The sequence below is a fragment of the Aethalodelphis obliquidens genome, unplaced genomic scaffold (genome assembly GCF_003676395.1).
Source record: "Aethalodelphis obliquidens isolate GAN/ISIS:26980383/991018 unplaced genomic scaffold, ASM367639v1 scaffold24, whole genome shotgun sequence".
NCBI classification, from domain to species: domain Eukaryota; kingdom Metazoa; phylum Chordata; class Mammalia; order Artiodactyla; family Delphinidae; genus Aethalodelphis; species Aethalodelphis obliquidens.
Genome location: NW_020837968.1, coordinates 19,559,331 through 19,576,192, shown reverse-complemented (window position 1 = coordinate 19,576,192; position 16,862 = coordinate 19,559,331). Strand labels below are relative to the sequence as shown.

Below are 16,862 nucleotides of genomic sequence, written 5' to 3'. Positions count from 1 at the left end.
GTACCAGTGAATAACAGGAAAAATTAGCAAAAGAAGGTAGTCTTACTAATCTTTGAGTTGCTGATGCACCTTTAATTCCAGCCAGGATCCAAGATAAGAGAAGTAGATCAACAAGAGAAAAAAAACACAGTGTGCTGCATTCTGAAGGACCGTGGTACCTGCCACTGGGTCCTTCCATGCAGCCTTGCATCTTTGTAACTAGTGTCTCTGCAGTGGGCTGGAGAGCAAGTGGGCCATTCAAGCTGAATAGCCACACATCTGTCAAGAAATATGTACTGACTTCAAGGGAGCATTTTCTCAAGTTTGTTTTGCAGATAATAAAATATTTAGATTGTATCATGCAAACGCATTTCCTCTGGCTTAGAAAAAATTAGCATCCATTTTTTATTTGTGTATTTAGTAAAGTAATTTTCCAATAAGAAAGCTACCTGTAGGGCGAGAAGTTTATTTTTGTATTTTTGTTTGCATTCTAAATTGTGATGTTTTTAAATGTCATTGTTATTGACATTAAACTATAATGTCATTTAAGTGTCTTAGTTCACAAGATAAGATCACTTATGATAAACTAAGCTTCAGTGTGCTTGGTAACAGATTTCAGGGAGTGGATTCTAGGGGAAGTTGTATAAACTAATCAGTCAAGAATTTTTGATATAGAAGATGGTGGAAATGTTGCTTAAGTTAGTCTTCTATAAATAGAAACACTACGATTGGTGGAAGTTTTACCCTAATCTTAAGCATATTTGTGCAGGAAAAGGACCATCAGCTTAGGTTTCACATTACTTCATAATGAAGTTGAACTTCAGCTGAATGAATGATAAACTGTTGGGTTTGGGTTTTGTGTGGGTTTTTTTTTTCCCCCAGAACATATCTTCTGTGTATCATTCTTTTATTACCTCAACATTCAGTGTTACTAAACCACTGGTATTTTTTACAGGCTTAATTTTTGCCATTTTTTTCTAGGGTAGGTTTGTTTTATAGAAAAGGACGACACAAAGGTACCTTAAGGTTAATAGCAAAAACAATAAAAATTTAAAGGTTTAAACTGATATCCCCATCTCTCTTGAACTTGACTCTGCTGCATTGTATGCATGTCATCGGCATCTCTCAGGGTTGCTCCTATGAGTGGCTGTTGAAACGCTAGCACTGTTTTCTGTTTTAAATTTTTTTATTTTCTTAGAGAAAAAAAGGTAAAATGTTTGCTTTGAACGAATAACACAGTAAGAATTACATGGACTTCGCAAATTTGATATATGAACCAAAATGGCAATAGTTGAACGTAGAGCCACCCAGCCAGCCAAATCTCAGTATGTGTGATTCTTTAAAATGTATGATTTGGAGTTTTTCAAGATATATTAGTGCATGTTTTCCAGGAGATGTTCGTGGATGTTTGCTAGCTTTGGCCCTGCACTAGTTGTGTTGCCATAACCTTCTCTCAGGTACCAGCCCTGACACCCCTTCCGGTCTGAAAAGGTTAGGGCCATCGAGGAGACCGTGTTCAGGCAGCTGGTCCGACGCACCACCTCTCTAGGTGTGTGTTACTTTCAAAGCACTCTGTGGCTCATTTTCCTCCCTTGGACACCAAAATTATTCAATATTAGATGGGAAACTTCTCACACCAACATTCCCAAGTTAAAGGACTTCACCCAGGCTGTGATTGTCAACAAGCGTCATAGTTATGACCCGTGGTGCTGCTCTCTGTCCGTGAGGCAGGAAGGCTGCCTGGTGACTGGGATGGGAACGTGCAAATGGCACTTTCGGTATCAGGACGATAGAAGGTGTGCTTGAGAAGAATGTACTTTGAAGTGGCTTTCTTCTAAATGGGCTTATTCCGCTTTTGAATTATCCTAAGAAAATAAAAATCTCATATGTAGTAAAAGCTTTGTTTCAGTTATCTGCAGAGGTCCATGTAATTCTACATTTCACTGTCACTTCTAACCATGTAACTTTCACTTACTGCACTCACAACAACAAGAAAAAAATTGTTATCTGTTGGTAAGTATTTCAGTAAGTATAAAGATAAGCACTTATCTTTGGTTGGGGTGAGGGTTACCTCTGTTAGGGCTTTAGTACTTTTGTGGGCGGGAGGGATTATTCTGTTTCTTGTCCTGTATCACTCTGGTCAAGTCAACTTTATTTCTTGAAATTAGGGTGAAAAAATAGACATCTCTGTAGAAAATCAGTTTCACTCTGGATGAAGAATTTTTCTTTCTCTTTTGATTTTAGAACCCTCGGCCTCAGGAAAGTCGGACAGCATTCAGTGGCTCGGTCAGTATTCCATCTATCACCAAATCCCGCCCTGAACCTGGTCGCTCCATGAGTGCCAGCAGTGGCCTGTCAGCAAGTAAGTGGCCCCAGCTGCAGGAAGCATTTCCATAGCAAGGTAGCAGCCGTGCATTATCGGTGGCCAGTGTCTCAGACCTGGCTGGGGAATGCCTAGGAGGCACAAGTGCAGCTGTTACAAAAATAGTCATAGAATCCTTTTAGAAGTTACAGTCCATGTGGGAGACAGACAAACAGTACTACAAATTGTGATGATAAATGCTCCGAAGGAGGGCTTCCCTGGTGGCACAGTGGTTGAGAGTCCGCCTGCCGATGCAGGGGACGCGGGTTCGTGCCCCGGTCCGGGAAGATCCCACATGCCACGGAGCTGCTAGGCCCGTGAGCCATGGCCGCTGAGCCTGTGCGTCTGGAGCCTGTGTTCCGCAACGGGAGAGGCCAAAACAGTGAGAGGCCCGCGTACCGCAAAAAAAAAAAAAAAAAAAATGCTCCGAAGGAAATAAACAGGGGACAGTAATAGAGAGTAACAGGCAGTAGCTGTTGAGGATGAATACACACTTAGAATAATTAGCAAGGTCACGTGCCCGCCCTGGGGGTGAAGTCACATTGACTCATGTTTGATTAACTGAAAGGAGGCACAGTGGCCACCTGGTAGTGGGCAGGGAGTGACAGAGTAAAGCTCAAGAGGTAGGCAGGGGTCAGATCAAGCAGGGACTTGGGGACCAACATAAGACATTTTTTATTTTTTTAGAAACACAGTGGGAAACCTCCGAAGAGTTTTAAGTAGGCAAGGACCATTATCCAAGGGCAAGACTGTTCTTGGCCAACAGCTGCTTTTCTGTCACTTTCTCAGAAGTAACCTGGTATTGGCTTCGATCAGAGAGAGTGGGGCGAGTGCGCCCAAGCACATGCAGGCCCAGGGTGGACCCGGGGTAACGCTAACGAAGCCTCCCTCGCTTCCCTGCAGCTGAGCTCTGAGAAGAACAGCCGGTAGTAACTCCACCTCACATTTCAGAGTCATTCAGTCAGAAGCGTATCCGTTGCCTTGTATTCTTGAATGTGAGACATTCGAGTCAGGCCTCCCGGCGCAGACTGAGTGTCCTCCTTCACGCACTGTTCATGCTGAGGACGCCGGTATCAGCACCCGGCTTGTGCCCAGCTCTTGGTTTTAGGCTCTGGCAACACAGAAGTGAAGGGTGCTGGAATACCATTTGTTCTCTTGCTGTGGAACAAATTACCCCAAAATTTACAAGCTTAAAAGAGCAAACGTGGGCTTCCCCGGTGGCGCAGTGGTTGAGCGTCCGCCTGCCGATGCAGGGGACAAGCGTTCGTGCCCCGGTCCGGGAGGATCCCACATGCCGCGGAGCGGCTGGGCCTGTGAGCCACAACTACTGAGCCTGCGCATCCGGAGCCTGTGCTCCGCAACGGGAGAGGCCGCAACAGTGAAAGGCCCGCGTACCGAAAAGAAAAAACAAAAGAGCAGACGTCTATTATCTCTCACAGTTTCTGAGGGTTAGGAGTCTGGGAGCTTAGCTGGACAGTCCTGGCTCAGGGCCTCTCAGGAGGCTGCAGTCAGGCTGTCTGCTAGGGCTGCCATCAACTCCGAGCTCAACTGGGACTAGAGAAGCCACTTCCCAGCTCACCCACGTGGTTGTTGGCAGGCCTCTGTTCCTCACCAGCGTGGGCCTGAGTGTCCTGGTGACGTGGCCTCTGGCTTCCCACAGAGCAAGTGACCTGAGACAGAGAGACCGAGCAGCGGTCTCAGAAGGGACATGCCATCGCTTCTGCAGAGTGCTGGTGATCACACAGACCACCCCTGGAACCATGGGAGGGACCCTGCCCCGGGCCTGCAAACCAAGGACAGGCGCCTGCTGCAGAGACTGGCTGCAGACGTACAGAGCACGTTCAAGGAGTTTTCAGTTGACAGGCAGAAGTTGAAGGGCACATCTTGTGACTTCCTTGCCGTCATCTCCCAAAGTCATCTCTACGCTGTGTGTAGCCTTGATTACAATGAAAATATCTAGCCAATTGGAAAAATGGCAACCATTTTATGAATTATCTTTTTACTAATGGTAGCTCGATAAGATAGTAGATTTACTATAACTAACCAGAAGTTATCAACACTTGAGATGCGAAGAAAGTATCACAATATTAATAGTTAAGTTCATAATCCCTTACCCAAAACTCTCAGAGCCAGAAACCTGTTTTCAGAATTCAGATTTTTTTTTATATATATTTTAGAAGGGAATCTACCATATATTATATTACATTCCAAGCAAGATCTAAGACAGCACCTACAAACAATATTTATAGAGCAAAATTTATGACTAGTCACACTATGAATATATAAATAAATGTACTATTTTTAAGTGAAGTCTGTAATCAGCCTCCAGCCAGTTCAGATTAAGTCTGCCACCACATGAATTGACGTCAAACTCACGAAAAAAGTTTTGGTTTTTCAGGGCTTTGGGATTTGTGGAATTGCAGGTAAGGATAGGACCTGTGATACAGAGATTTAAAGGGCTGAGTGGCCATCTCCTTAGGAGCGCTGAAGTGAGGGTCCACTGTCACTGTTGACCATATGCAAGCTACAGACTGGAGCCAGCTCCAGGTCCCTGTCAAGGCCTTTAATGCAATAATCAGGCGTGGCCTTCCTGAGATTCTTGGTACCAAGCTGTTTGTGTAGAGGTTAAGAGGAAGACCAGCCCAGGAATTCCAAGGGGCATCTGCTCGTTAGAGTGCTTCTCGCTGGCTTCAAGAGTAGCCCAGCTCACGTAAAGAATTTCCAGAAGGGCAGCCTGCCAAGAGAGACACAAGAAGAAACGGGGTTCCGTGTTGTCAACCTCCAGAACCAGAAGCACAGGCTCTTCCAGGGCCAGACTTGCGGTGGCTTCCTGACTGAAGTCAAATTAACACAGAGTTTTCCACTGTGACTACCCGCTCCTGTCAGTGACAGGCTCACTGGGGAGCCTGCAGACCCTCCTAGAGGTCATGTAGAGTTAGACACCGTCACTCCAAGAGATCTGGGGCCCAACCCCCTGAATCACCATCTAGAACTCTTTGGAAGAGACCCTGCCTGAGTTGGGACCACAGTTTTCAGATTGTCCCCCTTTGCTGTTCAATCAAAACAGCCCATCTCAGTTTTTTAAGATTAGGGTGGTTGAGTGTAATTTTTCTCTGAAAGGAACATTCCCGAAGTTAAAAAAGAAAGAAAAGAAAAGAAAAAAAGTGTAAATCACAGAGGTGGATTAATTTCTCCATTCTATAAACGATCACTAGGACAGAGGAAAAGAGCCCAGCAAGTGTGTACTAAGCTCTGGGCAGCCCCCTCACACACCTTCCGTCTCACGTTTCATTCTCCGTGTATTGAGTGCTCAGTTCCCACAAAAATCCCATAAGATAGAATTTATTTTCTTATTTACAAATGAAGAAAACTGAGACTTAGATAAAGTAACCTGCTTAAGGTCACACAGGTTAGTAAGCAGAGCAGCAGAACTCTCTGGCATTTTGGGTTTTTTATTCAGAGCGACAAAATTTTAAAAATAGTAACTTATATTACAGCTTTTGTTAAATTGAGCACTAAACTAGGCATGGAATTCAAAGAGAAGTTATACAAAGTGATTTATGCCTTCAATTAGGTTGTAATCTAATCCACAGCAAAAAAGTAAAGAGTACATAGCCAGAGAGACACATCCACAAATGAAAAGCAGTCTATGTCTGGTGACAGACGGCTTAGAAATTGGATGGAGTGTTGGAAGTAAGAGTAAGTCAGTGGTTCTCAGCCTGAGATGCATTCTAGAATCATCAGAAGGGCTTTTAAAAGTTAAGTCAGAAATTCTGTTATTATTGGTCTGGGACGGGGCCCAGGCACTGGTATTTTTAAAGCTCCGTAATATAATATGCAGCATACAACCAGTGTTGGTAACGTCTGCAATAAGTAAATTATGGTGACACAGCTGAGGGGCTCAGGAAACAAACCGAAACTAGAAGGAAGCTGGGGGTGATCACCAAGGACAGGGCTTCAGCAGGCAGGCTTCACAGTCTATACCTCGTAGTTATGCTAAAACCTCAACGCAGTCTCACAGTCTTTTTTGACCAGTGATCTTAATATTGCAGCTCAGCAAGATTAAAACATTTTCCAGTAAAAACTAAAGAATAGTAGGGAATGCTAAGAGTTTTAAACAGGTACTCACAATACCCCAATATTTCTAAGATTTTTGGGGGCACGGTGCCAGTCCTCCTTTGATGTACCCCAACTCTAAGATCAAAATAGAGTGTGATTTTAAAGAAACTCACCTCATTTTTGTATCTCAGGCCTTTTGCCCTGTGGAATGAAAATGCTTCTCTTTTGTTCGTTTGTGTTTTTTATGAAAATCCTCTACAAGTTAAGTGACAGTTATGCATCATTAGGTGGCATGGTCTTCACTTCTGGGAACTGTTCTATTCTGCTTCATCGTTCAGCACATGTGTTTTGAGCACCTGCTGCATACCCAGTCCTGCACCGGGTCCTGCAGAGGCAAAGACCATCCTTCTATTAAAAGAATGGCAAGGCACATAATTACAACATAGGATCCGAATGCTCTGAAAGAGGTGATAGGAAGTGCTGTAGGTGCTCCAGGGAGTAGGAAAGAAAACTCACTAAGGCAGTAGCACGTGGGTGGAGACTGGAAGGATTGATCCTGTGGAATTGTGTAGCAAGCAGGGCAGCCTGGGCACGGCCAGTGAGAGCAGAGGCCAGCGGCCTGGTGAGTGCTGCCCGCTCACCCAGCAGCCCTGGCGGCTGGGCTCCGAGGTGGGCTTGGGTGTCAGGGTAACGCAGCTGGACCCACTGTCCATCAGTAAAGGGCTGTAAGCGGGAGGATGACCCCAGGGCAGCGGGAAGGATGGCTCGTCACCTCAGCAGTCTGTGCACTTTCTAGAGGATCGTCCCCTTCTGCACGTGTAAAGTTTCACCTGAACGATGTGCTTGTAGGGTCATCCGCACAGAACGGCAGTGCATTGAAGAGAGAATTCTCTGGAGGAAGCTACAGTACAAAGCGGCAGCCCATGCCCTCTCCGTCAGAGGGCTCGCTGTCCTCGGGAGGCCTGGACCAAGGAAGTGACGCCCCGGCGAGGGACTACGACGCAGAGGTGAGTACCGCGTGGGCAGTACCTCTGTCTGGGGACAGGGGTTTGGAGAAGTCCCGAACGAGAAAAGGCGAGTGCGTTTCCCAAAGCCGGTCCACCGCCTTAAGCCTGGCCTCCGCTGCCGCAGGGATCAGCCACTCACTGCGGCGGGGGTGGCGGAGCCAGTCACTTGGGTTGCAAACTGCAGTTTCCCTGGAGGTGTTCAGACTTCTAATAGCTTCTGTATGAAAATGGCCTACGTTTCTAAAGACCTGCAGAAGGGCCTATGAGCGTTTGTTATCTTCTGTGCCTCTCACTCAGCTCAGAAAAGGGGCTTTCTACCGACAGGAGAGAAGTCACGTCAGTTCATTGGCCAGGGTGGCTGGAGGGGAGCCGTGGTGGCCTGAGCCCCTCCCGCCCCTCTGCTGCTCCCTGACGTCTTCCTCTGGGCCTCACAGGACTCTGATTCTCCGAGGCATTCCACGGCTTCCAACAGTTCCAACCTGAGCAGCCCTCCCAGCCCGGTGTCGCCCCGGAAGACCAAGAGCCTCTCCCTGGAGAGCACCGACCGCGGGAGCTGGGACCCATGAGTGGCCTCTGCTCTCAGACCAGACGCCGGAGCAGCGGCCGCTCTGGGCTCCCTCCCCTCACTCCCCCTGTGCTCTCACTGTCATCTCCCACCACCCCTGCCTGGAAGCGCCAGGGCCGCAGCAGTAGCAGGCGGGGACTCAGGAATTCTGCCTCTAGGACTCACATCCACGCACCCCTCGACTGAACAGCAACAGCCGTAAAGGCAGACTTTCATTGAGCAGCTCAGATGAATACCGATTTCATTTCATACCCTTAGCGTTGCTTTCCAGAATATTTCCCCCCTCCCCTGAAAGGTAGCTTAAGTAGGCAGATTACACAAATGTAAGCGATAAGAATAAGATTAGACAGCCATTGTTTTCACAGTAGAGCCTCGTAGCCCTGAGACAGCACGTGGGGCTCGCCAGTGGGCCCCGGGCACGCCATGCCCTTCAGCACCACAGTGAATGTCGACCTGATCGTTGCCAGTAAATCCCTGTTCACTAAAGCGATGCATATTTTACTACAAAATAGAGTTTAACTAAATACACAAATGTAGAGGTTAAATACTGACTGTATATAATAAAAAGAAGCATCTTGTATTCAACAAAAGATGGATGCATATATGAGACAGAGATCATTTAATTTAAAGAAATGTATTGTTTCTTGTCTGTTTTCCACCTAAGTAATCAAAGGGTAGAAAGGCCTCCAGCTGACGTTTACAGGAGGAGAGCGAGAGGAGTGAGAATTACCCTTAGTGCCATTCCTCACCCTGGTCGCAGTCACCTGGGAGCTTTAGGGAATGTTCCAAGGCTTTGGTTTCATCGGTTTGGAGTGTGACCTGGAAACCAGACTTTTAACATTTGAAGCCTCTTCAGCAGCATCATTTAAAGGCATATTTACTTCTATCCAAGACATTTCTTTTTCTAGCAGTAGAATTTGAACCACACTTCTCATTTATTACTATATTTTGGTATCTTCTGCTGATGAATGTAGAAATGCAGTTTTGTCACCTTCTGGACCCCTTCCACCTGAAAGGACACAAGGAATGTCGTAGTTTCTGAAGGTCCATAAAAGGGTTCATAAAAGTGCTTTTTCTCCTTGGCGAAACCCCTTACTCCCTGAGTGGCAGTGAGGCGTCTGGCCCCCAGCTGCGCCAGCTTCTCAGGGAGGGGTCTGTTTTGAGGGGGGTGTGAGCTTCCTCAGATAAGCCTGGGAAAGGGGGTTTAGTTACCAAATAATGTAAAACCTCAAACGCAAGGACTTGACCAGCCTTAACCAAATACTCTTTCCCGCAAGCAGTGGGAAATGGACGCGCTCAGCCTGGGCGCGGGCAGGAAGTCAGCCCAGCATGGCCACCTTGACTGCTGAAGCTTTTCCTCCCTCGGTTGCTGTGTTGTGTTGTTAGTCACATTCCCATTTGGACTCCCGCTGTTTTAATTACCACAAGGAAATGAGATGCAGGACCAGGACCTTATGTCTCCAGAGTCATTTCACCGGTTAAGCACATGAGTAGAGAAAGAGATAGAAATAAAAACATTTCATGGAAGTAAAGAGAATCTGCCTCTCTTTTACTTTTTCATCTAAATTTCTCTGAGAAATAGAAACAGATTTTCTGCTCCCTTCTTTAAAATTCAGCTAAAATGGAAGAATTTTCCTGCAGTTGCTTGTCTGAATCGCAGTGTTTGAGCACCGTCATTTCACCCCTGGCCCCGATTTCACACCTTTCTCCTCAGCAGCAGCTGTGCCGGCCTTCCCCACCACAAGCCACAGGGAGCTATACTGTTTGCACTGACGCCACTCTCTGGAACAGGTTACTGAGGTTCAGTGAGGGAAGAAAGGATCCCGTTTGGGGATTATATTATAAAATGTTACAACAGAGAATTTTAAAATAATAACAGTTTTGACATTTGAACTTGGTGCTTGCTCAGATTTGATTGTTTTACTTTGGATGGGCATAAATTACTGCACAATTCTAACCTAAATCCTTTGCTTTTGGAAAAGTGTCATGTAAAAATACTTTGGTGCATTCAGATAGCAAGAGTGAGACCTTGAGTCTGGCTATGGCCAGGACTCCGGTAGCTCCGTAAGCTTGACACTTCTCGGGAGAGGAGGGAACCGGCCAGCCAGGTGCCAAGTGCACGTGGCCCGCTCTCCTCCAGACCCTCCCTCCCCCCGTTTTCCTTTCCCCTCGCGTCTTCCTGCCTCCCTTTTCTCCCCCGAGGAGTCAGACCAGGCTGAGATTCACAGGACTCCACACGAAGCCATTAGTTTATGGCTTTGACAACCAAGTTTCTGCTGCCTGTAGGTGCTTATTTTTTTAAAAGATGCTTTTAGGATCAAAATATAACCATACCTGAAGTCTGGGCTCCACTATGATGAGTCATACCCTGCAGCCCCCGCAACAGGGCAGATGAGAGAAGGGCTTGTCTTGGCCACTGGGCTGACTGGGAGGTGTAATATTAACCCAGTGGATTATACTCCAGTAATCTGAAATGGTCTTACCAGTAGTGAGAGAGCAGTCCCAAATATGATTAGCTTCCAATAGTAGAACTTCGGGGGAGAAACACTGCCAAGGGTAGTAGTTTGGGAGGTATTTTCCCAAGACAATGATCATTCTACTGGGCTTATCCCCATTCTTAAATATGAAGCAGTTACCTTCAGAAGCTTCTTGAGAATGATTTGGAAAGATGGGGAATTGGGTTCTAGAGAAACAGAAAACGTAATGATCATCGAAAGGGATCATTGAAAGATCATGGAACAGATGTGATGTTGCTGTCTGAAGTTATCCTTTGTTTTCGTGCAGGACATTCAAAGAATGTATGTGGCAGCAGGAACTCATTTCTCTTCTCAGTAGAAAGTAAAAATAAGTGAAGAGGCATTTCTGGCATAGTCTAGATGTGTTGGTATTTGGTGCTATCTTTGTTCAGCCAATTTGTTGTCTGCTCTTGAATTCTGACTACTTTAATCTGCTCGTGCTTTGGGTGTATAAAATTACATATATATATATATGTATTTCTTTTGCCAAAAACAAAAGCCTTCCTCCTTGTCAAATGATTGCTAAAGCAAATGTCACTTCTTTAGTTATGTGCGTGCACACACACACGCACACACGCGCACGCACGCACGCGCGCACACACGCACACACACGCGCACACACGCACACGCACGTGCACACACACGCACACACCCATCCCTACACTTAGTGATTTATCTTCCTTCCCAGGGAGCACAGTTTTAAGGCTATGAAATACAATTAAAAAGGGCCCATCTACTGAGTTTTCCAAGCAATTCTTGTACCCAGGTTTCAGGGAAGAATCTGAAATTCCTGTTACGTTTACAGCAACAACCTGCCATTCCCCAGCTGCCTCTCAGCCCCTCTGTCTGCCTTCCACATGGTTAGGATCCTGTCATTTTGCTACTCAGTGGCCACATCTACTTCTGCGAAAGACCAGTTGCATTTCTATGGACTCTCAGGTATCATTAAAGAAAATCCAGAGTAGGAGTGGGTGGACATCCCTAACCCCCAGGTACAGCAAGGCCGTTTGCTGGCCTTTGGCCATGAACACTGTAGTCTCCCAGCTGCACAGAGCTTTGTAAAGCTCAGCGTCCACCCTCTGGACAGAGGGGCACTCTCGGCAGCGGCCAGACTTCGCCACTGCCCCGGTCCACTGGGCAAAACAGGGAAGTAACTGGGCGCCTTGCTCCCCACCTCTCGGTGGCCCAGTCCCTGCATTCGCTAGATAAGCCACTTGGCATTTCGTTGGGCCCACGTTAAAACCTCTTTGCTTGTGATGACTTGATCATGCAAGTCCAGTGTCCTCTGCAGAGTCCTGCGCCATTAGAGGGCCTCGCTTCAGCTGGTGTTTTGTTTCAGCGCTGGCCGGTAGGCCGGCGCCCCTCTCCCTTCCCAGGGACAACCGTTACACACAGACACCATTGCATTTATGGGGGGAAATTGATGAAAACAAGTCAACCTTGAAATTTCATGAAAACAAAATGACCTGCCTTTTTATTTGATAGTGTAATACCATTTGTTTTATAAATTTTTTAGGGTTTTTTTTCTCATTGTAATATTATTGTACAGTTTTGCATGGCCTGGGTGTAATCATTTTTTTGTTTAGAATATAATGCTGACAAATAAGTGTGTATGGAAGGGGAAAAGATACTGCTTTGGCCTCTCATCACTCATTTCATTTTGTTTGGTTTTATCCCCTCATTGTCTTAGGGAACTTTATGAGATTCTCTGCTACCAAACAATGGTGTGGATTCTTTTGCACAGAGATATTTAAGGTGGGACAGTCAAAATGTAACAGAAGACGCCTCGCCGATATTTTACGTTGGTATCACTTAATATTAACCAGACTCTCATGTATTGCAATAAAACAGGGAACTGTTCGAATTGAGTATTTTGTCGTCTTTTCCCTGATTAAAAAGTCTGAGGAATGGAGCAAAGGTGACTGACTCTTTTTGTCTCGTTTGACCCCCATTTCTGCCCGTCCCTCTCCTCATCCAGCTTCCTCGTTACACTAGAAGGATGTGGGGTTAGTCTAATCTAGGACTTTCTTAGTCCCTTCCATAGCTCAGGCGGCATAGTGTTCCATTCCCCTGAAGCTTTCAACTCCCCTCTTCTGGACCTCCCTGCCGGTGCCACCGCTGACTGTAAACGGGGCAGCCCTTTGATCTTCCATCTTCCTCCTGCAGAGAAGCAGCAGACACTTCCCACGACTTGTGCTGGGACGTTTGAACGTTCAAAACGCCCCCGTGACCCAGGAGTGAAGTTTTTTGCCCCAGGAAAGTGCGCCTCAGCTGCGCTTGATCCCTGACCCGGGCGTCACTGCCGCTCAAGCCAGGCCCTCGCCCTGCTGGCTGGTGGCCACCTTTGCCCGCGGTTGCCAGCACCATGTCATACAGCCTCTGGTGCAGCTGTGGCTTCTCCGCCGCTGTGCAGTGGGGCCTGGGAAGCTGCTGCGGCAGGGACCTGGCAGCTGTGCCGTCCCCTCCCCGCACCCTTTCTCCGATGAGGAATGTGGGCTGAGCCTTCCGGGTTCAGGCACCAAGAGCCTCACGCTGGGAACAGGGGCAAACCTTGCAGAAGCGTCTGGAGGCGCGAAAGGCTGTGACGCTGACCTCGGGGTCCTCACCATCAGCTCAGAATCGTTTACAAGTGAAAGAAAGAATTAATGCCACAATGCTAGCATTTTTTTTTTAATTGAAACAAGTAAATCAGACAATTACAAGAATTGTACAGAGGTTAACAGCCTGAAACGACCCCTTGGGTCCAAGCAGATGACACGTGCACATCACCTTCCACAAAAGGCCCAGGCGCCGGAGCGGGAAGAAGGGCCCACACACACCCAGAGAGCACGCGGCTTTCTCTCCCCTTCTGGGGCTCCTGCCCCTCCCCACAGGAGGCAGCAGTTCTCTGGAAACCTCTGCTTGTCCAAAAAAGCCTCTAGGAACCAGCCAGAGAGCAGGTGTGGGTGGACCTCGCTTGGAGAAGTAGTGCTTGTCGGCACTGCTCAGATCAGCACTTCTCCCAGGTGCAGATCCAAGCTGGAGAGGAAAAGGCAGAAAACACAAATCTCATTCTAGAAACACACAGACACAAACCTTGTATTACACACTCCATAAAATCCAAAAAGGCTTTTCTGTTTTGTTTTTGGTTTTTTTTTGGTGGCAGGGATTCAAAGGGAGAACTCTCATCTTCTTCTGGTTACCATTCACATTAGCAAAAAGCCCTGTTACAAAAAGGAAAAGGAAATAAAATCGTCTTTTTATCGAGAGTCATTTCAGAGGATGAGTAAACAATAAGCAGATTCTGCCAGACAGCAGTGGGGCTGCACTTCCGTGCTGGCGCCTCTCGCCCCACACCCACTCAGCGATGAGAACCGTGTATAAGTGCTGGCCACGGGCTCTGAGCAGCGGCCCCCCCACCAGCGCGGCCCCCTCTCACTGGGTGAAGCTTAAACGGAGCGTGGGTACCACCGGCTTCCTACTAGTTTTAGCGGCAGGAAGACGGAGGGTCCCGCCTAACGGCCGGGCCCGCGGCTACTGCTGCTCGGCCTGCCTCCTGCGGTAGTTGCTGTAGGCCTCCTCGAACATGGCCTTGCAGGGGAACCGGGCCTTCAGCTTGGAGCAGATGAGGAAGGAGCCCCCCATCTTCCTGTGCAGCGAGTAGGTCTCCTCGGGCGGCGGGACGAGCCGGTGCTTCAGCATGACGGGGATCAGGTTGTGGATCTTCTCGGTGGTGCTCTGGGTGCCAAAGTCAAAGGGCTCCTCCGAGGCAAAGGCCTCCCCCAGGATAAGGATGGCATCCAAGTGGGCATCTTCCATGGCCTGGAGGGAGGTGAATGGAGGCAAGATCAAAGAGCCCTCACCAGCCCAGGGCTCCCATCACGGGGCCCCGACTGACTGCTCGCTGAGGAGTGGGCCAGGTAGGTGAGTGTTTCAACCAGACTGAAGAACGTTAACCAGGGTGTAAACTCAAACCAACAGGGGCCAGGAGAACATCATTCATGTGTGAACTGGGCTCCGTGGAAGAAGAAAGGAAGTGGCGGGGTCTGCGGCCGAAACACCTGTCATTCCCAAAAGAACAGTCTATAGGCCTGAGCTGACCTGAGCCTCTGCACTCCTCTTGGTGGTAGACCTGAGACCACCTGTGTGTCTGCAACCCTTCCCCACTGTCATCAGGAGAGGAAAGTGCTGCTTTCTGAGTGGGTTCTGGGTGACAGGAACACAGGTGGTCGCCCCTTCACGTAAAGGGCTGCTACGATTACTTCCAGCGCTCCCCTCACCCCTTCCCTGGTGAGGCCTGAGCAAGTGAGGGCTGTGCTTTGCCATCCCATCTGCCCACCCGGGCCCCGAGCGCCAACACGATGACTGGGATCTCGAATGGGCTGGAGTGGGGCATAAAACAAGAGCTTGGTGGCCAGTCCCCTGGCATTCTGAGGCCCTCAGCCCAGGGGCTGGGGCGGGGCCGGCCCAGGGGCCCTGTGGAGACCCTTGAGAGCAGCTGTCACTTCTGATCTCATTTGTAAACTGAGATTCCCTTCAGATTTCAAGGGAAAAGCAGTCCATGGCCCGGGGCTGAGTCTGGCTCAGCAGGCCTTGTGCGTCTCCAGAGTCACGGGGCGGGGGGTGGGGTGCGGAGCTCACCTTGACCTCGTAGCCGGTGAGGAACTTCATCTCGATGGACTTCTTCAGTACGGCCTCCCTGTCCCGGTCAGCAGCAGCCCTGATGATCTGGGCAGAGGTGCAGAGGGGACCGTGGGCAGCACGCAGAGGGGAGCTCCTGGGGGTCCAGGGAGCCAGCACTGCCCCTCCCCACACAGGCCAGCTGCCGGCCCACCCACCTTTCCCCTTTACTCCCCTGAGCCCGAGGTGGCTGCGGCCTCATCCACGGGCACCAAATGCTGCGGACAGGCAGGGACATGAGGACAGAAGCCCGCCCGCCCACTCGAGTCCCAAGCATCCCATCTGAGCCCCAGGAGAGCACGGGCCAAGGCCAAGCTCTGCCTCCACCCCTACCTGGATGTAGAGGTCCGTGAAGGATCTGTCATATTCCCGAGTTGCCCCGAAGTCCAGAAGAGCCACCTGGGAACGGGCGATACCGGGGAGGGTTTGCCCCAGTGGAGCACGGGTTGGGGGGACAGGGCGGCAGAAGGCTGATCTCGGACCCTGCTCCAGCGGAGCTCAGGCTCCCTGTGGGAGCCCCACTGAGCACTCACCTTGTGCTGCTGAGGGTCATAAAAGAAGTTGGACCAGTTGGGGTCTGTCTGCATGAAGTGGAACTCGAACAGCTCCCTCAGGCACAGGACCAGGATGTTGTAGCAGATCTGGGGGCCGGGTGGGTCCTCGTCACCAGCACCAGGCCACCCGGTGGCCCCTGGATCTGGGCCGGGGAAGCTTGACTCCCATTTCCCTCCCCATCTTCCACCCCATCCTGCCTCACGCCCAGAGCTGACTTTGAGGCCAAGCGTACCACCAGGTGGGTACACGCAGCAGCCCTCCTGCCCGCTCTGCCCCGCAGTGGGGCCTCGGGGCTCCAGGCCCACCCTGTGACCCACCTCATTCCGGATCTCCTGGCTCAGCCCCTCAGCCTGGTCCAGGGGGAAGCCGGACACCAGCTCCGTGGTCAGCACATGGGGGCTGCAGAGCTCGTCCACAATCTCGGGCACGTAGAAGAAGGGGTGGTCCTTCAGCAGCTCCCTAGCAGAGGCGGGTGGGAGGTCACACCCAGGCCTCCTTGATCCCACCCAAGCAACACGCTGGGGCGGCACACAGGACAGCAAGGGGCTGAGCCCCCCAGGCAGAGGAGGGCCCTGCCCTGAGCTGGGCGGGACACGGCCCCCGGCCTCAGGCCCCAACCCCAGCCATCGCCCCTCAGAGCCAGGGGAGGTGGGCGGGGGGGGGGGGGGGCCTTCCCCCCCCAATGGGCTGCCCGAAGCCGCCCCTTCTGTCTTCCCAGCGGGAGCAACGGGCAAGGGCCCAAGGCTGGAGCCACACCTGAACCTGCGGGCACAGGCGGCCTCTCGCTGGTAGTCACACTCGAGGGTCAGCTCCCGCCTCAGCACGTCGATCAGGTGCTCAGGGAACAGGCCTGGGCCAGGGAGGGGGGCGTCAGGGGGACGGGGGGCTCCCCGGGAGGCCCCCCCACAGGCCTGCCCTTGCCCAGCGGCAGCCTCAGACCTTCTGGAAGCATGTTGCTCATGTTCAGCACGGCCATGAGGTTGTTGACGTCACTGCTGATGCTCTGGGCCACGCCGGGGTACTGCGGGGGACAGAGGGGAGTCAGGCAGACAGACACAGCAGGGCCCCGCGGCGCCCCCGCCTCCCTGCCACCCACCAGCTGCCCAGCTGTGTCCCTCCAGGACCCCGCACCTCCGCAAGGCAGAGCCAAGACCCACCAG

The 16,862-nt window shown here is 50.1% G+C and overlaps 2 protein-coding genes across 16 annotated transcripts in view; one reads left to right on the top strand and one right to left on the bottom strand.

Moving 5' to 3' along the window:
* CDC42BPA (CDC42 binding protein kinase alpha) overlaps positions 1–12,400 on the top strand; it is a 311,334-nt gene extending 298,934 nt beyond the window's left edge. For 10 of the 15 annotated variants that reach the window (XM_027122377.1, XM_027122369.1, XM_027122371.1 and 7 more), the window contains 3 exons: positions 2,224–2,341; positions 7,250–7,407; positions 7,842–9,504. In XM_027122377.1, coding sequence (XP_026978178.1) covers positions 2,224–2,341; positions 7,250–7,407; positions 7,842–7,973 — 408 coding nt within the window. In that variant the 3' untranslated portion in view covers positions 7,974–9,504. Of the gene's footprint in view, positions 1–2,223; positions 2,342–7,249; positions 7,408–7,841; positions 9,505–12,178 lie in introns of those variants that run through there. The other 5 variants (XM_027122382.1, XM_027122380.1, XM_027122374.1 and 2 more) reach the window with 4 other exon arrangements.
* A 742-nt stretch (positions 12,401–13,142) lies between these two features.
* COQ8A (coenzyme Q8A) overlaps positions 13,143–16,862 on the bottom strand; it is a 49,409-nt gene continuing 45,689 nt past the window's right edge. The window contains exons 9-15 of the mRNA XM_027122384.1: positions 16,642–16,723; positions 16,459–16,552; positions 16,020–16,161; positions 15,681–15,788; positions 15,481–15,546; positions 15,109–15,195; positions 13,143–14,289 (exon numbers count right to left, since the gene is read on the bottom strand). Coding sequence (XP_026978185.1) covers positions 14,002–14,289; positions 15,109–15,195; positions 15,481–15,546; positions 15,681–15,788; positions 16,020–16,161; positions 16,459–16,552; positions 16,642–16,723 — 867 coding nt within the window. The 3' untranslated portion in view covers positions 13,143–14,001. The remainder of the gene's footprint in view (positions 14,290–15,108; positions 15,196–15,480; positions 15,547–15,680; positions 15,789–16,019; positions 16,162–16,458; positions 16,553–16,641; positions 16,724–16,862) is intronic.